Source organism: Mustela nigripes, chromosome 7, assembly GCF_022355385.1.
Source record: "Mustela nigripes isolate SB6536 chromosome 7, MUSNIG.SB6536, whole genome shotgun sequence".
Taxonomy (NCBI): domain Eukaryota; kingdom Metazoa; phylum Chordata; class Mammalia; order Carnivora; family Mustelidae; genus Mustela; species Mustela nigripes.
The window spans coordinates 14455003-14467407 of NC_081563.1; the positions used below are offsets into that span (position 1 = coordinate 14455003).

A 12405-nucleotide genomic window follows, 5' to 3' on the forward strand; every position below is an offset into this window, starting at 1 on the left:
GGTGGCTCAGTGGGTTAAGCTGCTGCCTTGGCTCAGGTCATGATCTCAGGGTCCTGGGATCGAGTCCCACATCGGGCTCTCTGCTCAGCAGCGAGCCTGCTTCCTCCTCTCTCTCTCTGCCTGCCTCTCTGCCTACTTGTAATCTCTCTGTCAAATAAATAAATAAAATCTTTAAAAATAAATAAATAAAAATTAAAAAATAAATAAAAATGTTTATTTTCAAAAAATAATTTCTTTAAAAATAACTTGAGAATAATCATAAGAATAGACAGTAGGGGGCAACATAATATTGTCATTTTCATTTTAGAAGCTCAGTAGCAATATTTTGGAGCTACAACATTATCAGATAAGTACTTCCCATGTTCTCTTACAAGTCTGCTAAAATAATTTCTCCCCATTTCTAAATGAGAACTCTGTATGACTTCTAGAGTAATTCACTGCAATCTCCAGTTATCTGACATTTACCGATTACCTTTCTAAGTTGTTTTTTCTGTTTGGTAGCAAAATATGACATTATACATCTACTGGACCTCCTTGTCTCTTTCTCCCTTGTCCACTCTGAAGCCCAACACTTTCCTAACCAACCCCCACCAGAACATTTAAATCAAAACAAATACCATGTTATCCTTAAGTTATAGATAAAGGAAACAGAATAAATACAAGTCATTTTTCCTTCAATACTTATTTTTTTTTTTACTGAATGCCACACAAAACCTAAAATCTCAGCTTTTAGAATACAAAAAGATCATTTCAAAATGTATTTTAGAAAAAAAAAGTAATAAAATCAGCATTTGTGCATGATAGGTCAACAATGTTATTTGGTTGCTTGATAAACACACTGCTTATCACTACAAACTTTATCAGTCCCATCATCTCAATACTTTGACCTATCAAAGTATTCTGAAACTCTGAAATGTAATATAATTCTGTTTTGAAATTTCACATAATTCAGGCCAAGTTTTGTGATAAAGAACAACTCGGCATTACTTAAATGGAGTCAGACATGCTTCTTACAGGAAGAGAAACAATATAACTGCTTCATTGTATGTCTTCAATATATGCTTCATTTTGCCCAACTTCTCCCCAACTATTTGTTACATACAGACAATTTTACTTCTGTTTGCTCCTTTCATCAGGACAGAGTTTGTTGGTGGGTTATCCTGAAATTTCCTTCATGCTGAACAAACTGAATTAGGTCAACTCATACTAGAGGTCTTTCCCTAGTACTATTTTTAAGCAAGACAAAAGTCCCCAAGATATTACGGCAGATCACTAAAACTTCCAGAGGTATAAATACCAAACAGGCATAAGCTGTCACAATAATATAAAAGATATGTCTGTACACATACATCTACATATATGATAATTAGGTATACAAAGTTTAACAGTTGTTTTCAGGGACTGTGGTTTCTGAATTAAACTGAACAAGAGGTAGTGACAGCAACTCAGAATCTATCTGAAATAATTTGTTGGAAGAAAAATTCTAGGGTTCAAGCAACATGGAATTCGTGGCAAATAAGAAGTCTCCAAAAGAGAGTTCCCAAAAATATGTTAGGAAAGGCCTGAGGAGCTAACAGCTGATTTTGGAATTGGAGCAACTGGGAATGTAATCAACAAGTACAGTAAGGTCTAGAGGAAAGACAATCTAACCAAGTACTCAGCTGATTCCTGGGATGGGAAAGGAAAAAGAGAAAGATGTATCAGGAATTAGACCATGGACTAAGAATCAGAACTCTGAACATGCAGTCCTTCTGCATGAAGGAATCCTTCACCCTACATCCTTAAGATTTTCTCTTCCACTGATGAAGCAGAGAATAGTTTTATCCTGAAAAGAGAAAGTTTATAGAAAGATGTAAGTAAGGGGCACAGTCCAGTGAGCATGTAACTCTTAGTTTCCACTCAGATCACGATCTCGGGGTCATGAGATCAAGTCCCATGAAGGGCTTTGTACTCAGTGTGGAGTCTGCTTAAGACTCTCTCCCAGATATTCGCAAATGACATATCAGATAAAGGGCTAGTATCCAAAATCTATAAAGAACTTAACAAACTCAACACCCAAAGAACAAAGAACCCAATCAAGAAATGGGCAGAAGATATGAACAGACATTTCTACAAAGAAGACATCCAAATGGCCAACAGACACATGAAAAAGTGCTCCACATCACTCAGCTTCAGGGAAATACAAATCAAAACCACAATGAAATACCACCTCACGCCAGTCAGAATGGCTAAAATTAACAAGTCAGGAAAGGACAGATGCTGGCAAGGATGCAGAGAAAGGGGAACCCTCCTCCACTGTTGGTAGGACTGCAAGCTGGTGCAGCCACTCTGGAAAACAACACGGAGATTCCTCAAAAAGTTGAAAATAGAGCTACCCTATGACCCAGCAATGGCACTACTGGGTATTTACCCTAAAGATACTAACATAATGATCCAAAGGGGCATGTGCACCCAAATGTTTATAGCAGCAATGTCCACAATAGCCAAACTATGGAAAGAACCTAGATGTCCATCAAAAGATGAATGGATAAAGAAGATGTGATACACACACACACACAGGAATACTATGCAGCCATCAAAAGAAATGAAATCTTGGGGCACCTGGGTGGCTCAGTGGGTTAAAGCCTCTGCCTTCGGCTCAGGTCAAGCCCCGCATCGGGCTCTCTGCTCAGCAGGGAGCCTGCTTCCTCATCTATCTCTGCCTGCCTCTCTGCCTACTTGTGATCTCGATGTCAAATAAATAAAATCTTTAAAAAAAGAAAGAAATGAAATCTTGCCATTTGCAACGACATGGATGGAACTAGAGGGTATTATGCTGAGCGAAATAAGTCAACCAGAAAAAGACAATTATGATCTCTCTGATATGAGGAATTTGAGAGGCAGGGTGGGGGAGTTGTGGGGGAGGGGTAGGGAAGGGAAAAATGAAACAAGATGAGATTGGGAGGGAAACAGACCATAAGAGACTCTTAATCTCACTAAACAAACTGAGCATTGCTAGGGGTGGGGGAATAGGGAATAGGGGGGTGGGGTTATGGACATTGGGGAGGGTATGGGCTATGGTGAGTGGTGTGAAATGTATAAGCCTGTTGATTCACAGACCTGTATCCCTGGGGCAAATACTACATTATATGTTAATAAAAATAATTTAAAAAAGAAAGACTCTCTCTTCCTCTCCCTCTGTCCCTCCCACTCATGCTCCCTCCCTCTCTGTCTCAAATAAATAAATGCATCTTAAAAAAAAAAAAAGATGTAATTACATTCAACAGGAGATATATTCCCTAGGGTTGATCCTTTTGTTAGTATGTGATTTTCTTTTTTTTTTTTAAGATTTTTTAAAATTTTTTTATTCGACAGACAGAGATCACAAGTAGGCAGAGAGGCAGGCAGAGAGAGAGGAGGAAGCAGGCTCCCTGCTGAGCAGAGAGCCCGATGCGGGGCTCGATCCCAGGACCCCGGGATCATGACCTGAGCCAAAGGCAGAGGCTTTAAACCACTGAGCCACCCAGGCGCCCCTAGTATGTGATTTTCTAATCTGGAAGAATATCCTGTACTAGTCATAGAAGAAAACAAATCAGTTAGATGAAACTGTGTTAAACTTAATAAGTAGGTAATTTATGGGGTGTGTTAGACAAAGTAAGTAGACTATGAATGTTTGACCATACCTCATATTAAAGAGGCACTGAAGGGGCACCTGGGTGGCTCAGTGGGTTGAGCCTCTGCCTTCAGCTCAGGTCATGATCACGGGGTCCTGGGATCAAGCCCCGCATTGGGCTCTCTGCTCAGCAGGGAGCTTGCTTCCTCCTCTCTGCCTGGCTCTCTGCCTACCTATGATCTCTCTGTCAAATAAATTTAAAAAAAAAAAAGTAAAAAAAAAAAAATTTTAAAGAGGCACTGAAAATATAAAGGCAACCAACATACTATTCATGACACACTAATATGCAAAAGACCTATAAAGCGTTCGATATGTGTGAGATCTTGATATAATTAGCCATTGGTGACACTTACTCTGGCCAGTCCTCTGCCCAAGAAATACAATCCAATCAAATCCATGACCGCTCAGCAGACTGGCAACCTGCGGCTGTGACCTGGTATACTTGCCCCATGGCCTCTTCTATAGAGCAAGTGTCCATCACTAGCTTCAGGCACATTCCATATGACTGGGTCACGTGGATCAAACCTCAGCTCCACTCCTCTTTATAACCATACTATTGGGCAGGGCAGGGGGGTGGCGGGGAGCTGACTGGGCAGAATGGGAGTCGGGACACAAGAACAGAACATAACTCAGGATTCAGGTAATATAATCTTTCTACCCCACTGACACCTTACCCTAACACCAGTGTTAATCTGCCCAGTCACTTTCTCCTTGTCCATCACCGTGCACTTCAAATTGATTCAATAAACCATGTTATTTAAAGCATCTCCATTGGTCTGTACCCTCTTCTGCTCCATGACTTCTAGAATGGCTTGCTTCGTAGTATATTTGGAGGCTAACATTGCATTATGGTAACTTCCCACAAGGCCCTTGAACACAGACAGAGACTTCTAAGACTTCTGGTCCTCTCGTTTTATTTAGGCATATGAGTTCACTGCCAAAAGCTCATCTAGGCTCTAAACCTCTTCTCTGAACTCACTATTCTCAATCTGCAACGGGCTTAATTTGTCTTTAAAGCACCCAACACATAGCACTTTGAGAGAGGTGACTAACCTACGTATCACAGCTGCAATAGCAATGCAGCATATTTTTACTCATTACCTCTACTAAGCATCAGCCAAACTTGAGCAAATAATGGTGATGACACAGAGCTCGAGCTTAGCCTGCAGCCGCAAAAATGAAAGGACGAATTTCATGAGAAATAAATAGAGAAGGCTGTTAGTTACATACACAGATCATTGCTGGTTACCATTTTTTCTTTTTTAATTAATGATGATAAGTCATAACAGACACATGACCCAGAAAGAATCATTCCCCGCACCCTAGAGTTGTTTAAAGAAAGGGCCCTGCTTAGAGACAATATTTTAACTAAAACTGTAACTACAAAATGGATGTTGTTGTATAAATTTTATCATTATAAAAAGAGCCAAGTTTTCTGCACAATACAGAGTCACGTTAAATGCCATCTCTCAGATGAGGCCAAAAGGGTAGATAAAAAAGGAAAGGCTATATAAAAAAATAGGCTATTAGAAACAATCAAAATCATAAAAAAATAGCTTAAAGTGCCTTCTCACTTCTGAAAATAAAATATAGAAGACATTTGATACTTATTTAATGAAACACAGCTAACAATAGAGATCATTTTAATATTACAATTGTTTAACCTTCTAATACAGATTATGTCAATTCCCTACATTCAACTTTGCCCCACTCCCGCTTTCTCATCACCTAACCCTACCAAGGTTTCTGATGAGTCAGTAAGCCTGAAACGGTGAGAAAAACTTCTTATTTGGAATATTTTCATAGTTATCATGTAATCATAACAGAAAGATAGGAAATAAGACTGATTTCCATATGTTTTATATGAAAATCAGCATCATTATTTCATAGCAGTATATTTACACAAAATTATGTTATGTATATATAACATCTGTATGATATATATATGTGTATGTATTATGTATACATATGATTTTGTGTAACAACACAACTATGAAATAATGATGCTGGTTTTCATATAAAATGTATGAAAACCCATCATTATATATACCGTCACAGCTATGGATATATGCTACATGTATTTTACAGACAGAGGAATCTGTCATTTCTTTATCCCACTGAACTATGGCATAAGGGACAGAAGTTGTAGTTACTTATTTCCTGTGCCAGCACACAGTGCTTGCACACGCTGCACATCCAGAATTGGTACTCGGTGATTGGGCTTCCCGTGGCAACACAGGTTGGCAGTTTCCCTTCCCCTCTGTAAAAACAAGGAGAAAAATGATGAATTATACTTTAAAACTTCTAATTACTTAAACTACTTATTACACTTAAAAAATTTAGGAATGAAAGAAACATCTCCAGGCAAGTTTCAATTAAAAACTTTTCTTACGATGAGAAAATAAAGCATTAATATACTTAGAAGACTAAATAACATAGGGTATAATCTTAAGAAAATTACTTCAAAATTCAGTGCTTATAGTATTATATCACACTATTAAACTTACAGAAATGCCAACTTCTAATTGGATGAATGATACACGTTAATTACAATCAGCCTACCCTTCAAGAAGGCTGTCCAATTCAGATTTTCTATTATCTTTTGGAGTATGCTTCGTGAAGATTTCTAAAGCAAGATCTTCATATTGCTGTTTTTGCTCTGAACTGAGGGTCTCTAAAGATTCCAGTTTAATAAAAGCTTTTGAACAAGTACCAAAAGCTCTACTGGCACAAGCGCAGAGCGCCAACAGAGAGTAGATCTCAACGGCGGGGATGATGTCTTCATAGTCTCTCAGGTGAAGGGCTAATAAAAGAGGACAATTTAGATTTTGGAAAGTAATCATACTATCATGATCATGCATGGAAAAAGAATCTATGTTAAGCTGTGTTAGTTTAACCTACATGAACTTTTACGGAAAAAAAAAAAGCAATGGCGGGCGTTCAAAGGACTAGCAAGGACTGGTAGAAGGAAGTAAGTTATGTGATCTCACAGTTCTGTAACGCTAGCCAACAGCTCAGGTGCCACAAAACTCAACACCATCAAATGACTCACATGCTGTACTGGTTAAAGTACACACGCAGACAAAAAAATAAAAATTGTTGTCAAAACATATCTTTTTTTCATATAAATATATTAGAAATTTCTGTGGCCTTCCAGAAAAAGTAAATTAATATTATACTGTTAGTCATAATTTTCAAGATAATATCATGTTTCCTTTTGGTAAAAAAGCAAAGCACCATGAAATCATGTTTTTTCTTTGCATGTCTTTGAACAGATTTTTTTTTTTTTGCTTATCTTACCAAAACAACAGAACATTGAGAAAAAAGGAAGTGACAATGAGCCTATTAAGTTGTCAGTTCAGAAAATTTATTTTGACAGCTGCCATATCTCATTTTCACCTTTTCTATGCTAGAGATACAATCTTTCTTTAAAATATATTGCAGAATTAATAGAATGTATATGGATTTCTTCATCCAGTAGGTGAAAACTCTCAAGCTAAAGTTCTAATTCTCCTTATAAGTCTAGAAATTGTGCATAAGTTATATAAAATACAACCATTTTAAACATAACTGCATAAGTTATACCACATAGCAATTAGTTAAAATTAAGTGAAGGTCAGTTATAAATATACAAAAACAAAAATGGTTCCTGTGTATAATAACCAATTTAAAAAAGCTTTACAGTCCCCTTGCTAATACAAATGATAACACAGATCTCTGTTTGTCAACATGGAAACATGACTGCAACATATACCACAGGGTATAAAGCAAGCTCCTGAACAACATGAATAATATTATTTTAAGGAAAACTATCTACAATTTTGTAGGCATGAAGAAATGTCTAAAAGGAAGTTCATCTAAATGTTAGCAATCATTTTGTCAAAGTTAGAAGATTATTTTACAAGTTATTAGATTATTTTACCTTTTTCTTTGTATTTTTTTCTGTTTTGACTTAAATTGTTACATATCATTTTTTTTTTTACATCAGTGTCATTTTAATTAAAAAAAAGCAAATACTATGGAAAGCTATTAATATGGAAATATCTTATCAATGTTTTTCAAAAAGGACATAAAAGTATGGCCTGTTATACTCCTAATATTATTTAAAAAGCAAAACAAACAAAAACTAGATATATGTTCAAAAGCATATGGACTGAGCTATTATGTGTTTAACTTTAAATGAATAGAATAGTGAATGCTACAGACAGTTTTTTTGCTTATCTCAAACTCCTGATTTTAATGTGAACCATAATTATTACTTTTTATGTATTAAAAAAAATTTAAAGTGCTTCAAAACAAATTACAGATAGCGAATTTCAAACACGAAAATAAACCCATAGATAAAAGTGTTATTGAAATTAACATATGGGCAAACTGAAGGAGCTGGCCCTTCATATTCAAGTGATCATTTTTACACATATTCTCTACCTTCGGTCATATGCCCACCTGTCTTCAGTGCAGTGTCAACATATCCCTCGTAGAGCTGCCTCTGGGCAAGTATATAGAAGTGGTAAGCCTCGGCCCCTCTCCAAGCATTATCTGTGAAACGACTAGTTGTAGACAGAACTTCCTCTTCCAGCAAACCAGCCAAAGCAGAAGTGGCCTATGAGTCAAGCAGACCCACATTTTCTGTCAGCACAACCATGACTGTCATTCCAATAAAGACAGCTTCTGAAATGGTTATACATTAAAATACCCAAGTAAGCAGATTTTATCACTATAAAACTATCATTACAGATTTAACTTCCCCATTAGAATTCATCTTTTTTAAGCCAGTATCATCAAAATTTTCTTTCAGCTTGGGACGCCTGGATGGCTCAGTTGGTTAAGCGGCTGCCTTCAGCTCAGGTCATGATCCCAGAGTCCTGGGATCGAGTCCCATATTGGGCTCCTTGCTCGGCAGGGAGCCTGCTCCTCTCTCTGCCTTCTCCCTCTGCCTCTGCTGCCACTCTGCCTGCCTGTGCTTGTGTGCGCGCTCTCTCTCTCTCTCTCTCTCTCTCTCTCTGACAAATAAATACATAAGATCTTAAAAACATATATTTAAAAAAATTTTTCTTTCAGCTTTACTCAGGTGTAGCTGACAAAACTGTAAGACAGTAAAAGTGTACCTCGTGGTGATCCAACACACAATACACCATGACCCATGATGTGGTCAAATTTGAAAACGGAATGGAGTATAAACTTTAATTTAATAAGAGATTCATTATACCTAAAATAATACACATATTCTAGGAAAGTTTCTAAAACTCACTGGTTAGAAAGCAAAGGCTACAGATTAGTCTTGCAGAAAACATTTTCAGTACTCCTAAGTGGAAATTTCTAAATTGAGTATTAATTCCAAGTCAGTCATTCCTTTTTCTCCTCCCATTTAGGAAAATAAATGCAGACAAGCAAATTAAATGGCCTGTCCATAAAGAGAAGTTTGATTGATTGTTGTTGTTTTTTTCCCTTAAACACATGAGGTGATTTCATGTTCTGTGGCATTCTACCTTACCTCTGAGCTCTTTCCTTTAACTTTTCCTCTTTGGGCATTTTTCATTTGTTCATGGTATTGTTCTATGAGTAAAGCTGATAGGACATACAACTTCTTGACACGTAACGGTTTGGTTCTTTTCTTTGCCTCTTCATCTGCAATCTTTAAACATTTAAAGAATATGGGACGACATTCCTTAATCAACTTATATTTATATAATCATTTCTGAAATTTGATCTTTAATAAAAAGAGAAAACCAGTGGATGGAACATAAGTACCACCCATTTATGATAAATATTTTAAAACCCACATTCTTCTCTTTAGCTTATTAAGGACTCCATTTTTTCCTTAGCATTTGGCCATGGAGTTACGACTCATATAACAATCTCAGAAAATTACAAATGCTCTTAAGTCACAATGAAGAAAGTTTTCATGGAAGGGGTAAGCATTTTCCATGAGATTTTATAAGTGATGTTCCAAGTATACTGAAATAACAGGACTTTAACATGGTACAGCCTTCTGAAATGAAGATTTATTTAGAAAACTTTAGTTTTCCCTTCCCTTTTTCATTAACTCAAAGGGGAAAAAATAGAACACGATGTAAATTTTGCATACATTACCACGTACTAGTCGTCTTCCCTCCAAATGCATATTATGAAAAAATGTAATGTCTTTAAAATGTGTACATTTAAAAGGACTCAAAATTCTATTATCAACAGGATTTAATTCCTAGTTAAGGGAATTTATACTTTATGGTCCTTGAAAATTCTGTAACTCTTTGTTAACTTCAGGATTAATATTCAATTGTTTAGGTACCAATAAGGTGCTAACACTAATAAACAGACTTTTTAGTAAAAAGTAACAACACTAAGATAACACATAGATATAGCAGTAATAAAACCAGAGGGATTTTGCTATCACAAGAATTTGTTTTCAAAGAAAATGGAAAATGTTTTCTTTAATACACAAGAAAACATTGGTAACTAGAACATATCACAGACTTACCAAGATTATTATATTACCTTAAACATCAGTTTAGCAGCATCATAAAAGTAATTGGCTTTCCGATAGAGTTCTATGGCATCAAGAGTTTTATTCTTTTCCAATAAATGAGATGCATACCTCGCTAACAGGGACCCAATTTCTTTCATACTATGATTTTTAGCTAATTCAACAGCTTTGTTCCACTAGAGGGGAAAAATATACCATTCAGTTACCCAAACATTTATAGTCACAGATGTCATCAAGTTCATATAATAAAGCTTTAAGTTTGCAGTAATTAAAAATACTACATCAAAAATTTTTAAAAACTGCTATTTTTTAATAAGTTTAATTAAAATCAGAGCAACTATAGATTCTATAAGTTAAATGTGTGTCAAAATGATTAAATGATATAAGATTTTGATTTACATAGGAAATACATCGAAAAAGGAAAACTTCGAAGTTTATAATCATATTATAATTCAGTTTTGCACCAAGAAGGAGTAAGTAAAACTACATTTGCTTACAGTAAAACAAGACAGGTAATCAGTTAAGAAAATCTTCTATCAGATTTAACATTTAAAAGTTACTTTTAAAAAGTAAATGGAGCTTTATAAAATACTTCAATACTTAAAAAAATACACTGATATTCAGCAATTTCCACAATTCTGCACTTTTAGTTAAATTCCAGCTCTTAAAAATACCAAATATATGTTTTCTAAAAAGAGACAGGAAAATAGATTTGCCAAAATAAATATTGATAAGGTAACCCAATTCCTTCCTCTTGCAATGACCATCAACTAGTCCTTCTTTGGAAACAAAACCCTAATAAAATACAGATTATGAAATTACTTCCAGACAAGAACTTGCCAGACTAGCAGCATAGGGTTTGTCCCCATATTGAGTTAGTTATGAGCAGGTCACCCTTAATGGTAGCACTTCAAGAGGTAAGTGCAAACTCCAACATTTTCTAGGTCCTCAGCAAAGTAAGAGTGTATCTAGCTCCTTTCACAAAATTCACCTCAACCCACACTGGCAACAGCCTCAGAAGATGAACAGGGACTTCAGTTTTCAGTTCCTTACTTGGTTGAGATGTACACAGGTATCTACCGCTGCCTTTGGCTGATTACACTTCAAAAATGCAGTCACTGCTTGTTCACACATTCCAACCCTCACAAACATCTGTGCTATTTCCTGTAAGGACAGAACATTACTCTCAGATTTCATAGACCAAGGAAATCACTTATATTTTCATTTACAAAACTCCACAGGGACATATGAGTATTAAATTGACTGGTGGTTACAGTCATTTTTCATTGAAACATACACAGGGACAGAGGCTACAAACCAGAAAGGATGCTAAAAAACCAGTGTTTCGCTGGCTCACGCCGCAGATTTGAATTTTAACCAGGTCCTGAGCTTACTGCACTCTTTCCTTCTCCCAGTATAGTAGCAACTTTACAGAAATGTCAGGTTCTGGAACAAACTCCATACCACTGTGTGAAAAACACATTTAGAGCAACCGATGGTATAATCAATGGTCGTCGTTAGAGGCTTCAGGGAAATCTCACATTCACAGCACTTTCACATACCTCTCCAAAGAAACACCCCAGACAAGCCGGCCATTCGTTAGTTCAGGAAGCTAGATCCAAAACAGAGCTCCCTTGCAAGGCAGTGGTGAGGAGGGAGACCACAACAAAAGCCGACCATACCCATCTGGCTTACACTCCACTTTCAGAAAATCAATTTTCTTTTTCTTTCTGAATATCTACTTACTCAGAGCTTTTCTCTCCCTACTCTCATTTCTAAAATATTTGGGGTGGGGCGCCTGGGTGGCTCAGTGGGTTAAATTAAAGCCTCTGCCTTCAACTGACATAATGATCCCTAGGTCCTGGGATCAAGCCCCACATCTGCTCAGCAGGGAGCCTGAGCCTCTCTCTCTGCCTACTTGTGATCTCTGTCAAATAAACAAATAAAATCTAAAAAAAAAAAAAAAATTATATGGGGAAAATCATAAAAGTACATTTTGGATCCAATTATCTTTTTAAAAATAATATTTGTATTTTTCTGGTTATAAAGTTACACATTCTCACAGTAAAAAAAAAAAAAAAAAAGAAAGTACAAAAATGTAAAGTTACTCATAATCTTACTACCCATAGGAAATCTATCTCAATAGTCTGATGTTATCTCCTAACATCTTTGTCCTATAAAACTGTATGTATGTGTGAGCTGCTCTAAGCATCATGACCGTCTTATATACAGTTCTGCACCCTGAATTCCCCACTTAAATAGTATGTAC

The 12405-nt window shown here is 36.3% G+C and overlaps 1 protein-coding gene across 3 annotated transcripts in view; it reads right to left on the minus strand.

Annotated features, from left to right (window-relative positions):
* Nucleotides 1–5040: 5040 nt before the first annotated feature.
* The window catches only part of WDR35 (WD repeat domain 35), a 64133-nt gene continuing 56768 nt past the window's right edge, over nucleotides 5041–12405 (minus strand). For all 3 annotated transcript variants that reach the window (XM_059405188.1, XM_059405189.1, XM_059405187.1), the window contains 6 exons: nucleotides 11190–11300; nucleotides 10148–10312; nucleotides 9147–9287; nucleotides 8099–8255; nucleotides 6215–6455; nucleotides 5041–5912 (listed from right to left, as the gene is read on the minus strand). In XM_059405188.1, the coding sequence (XP_059261171.1) occupies nucleotides 5762–5912; nucleotides 6215–6455; nucleotides 8099–8255; nucleotides 9147–9287; nucleotides 10148–10312; nucleotides 11190–11300 (966 nt within the window). In that variant the 3' untranslated portion in view covers nucleotides 5041–5761. The remainder of the gene's footprint in view (nucleotides 5913–6214; nucleotides 6456–8098; nucleotides 8256–9146; nucleotides 9288–10147; nucleotides 10313–11189; nucleotides 11301–12405) is intronic.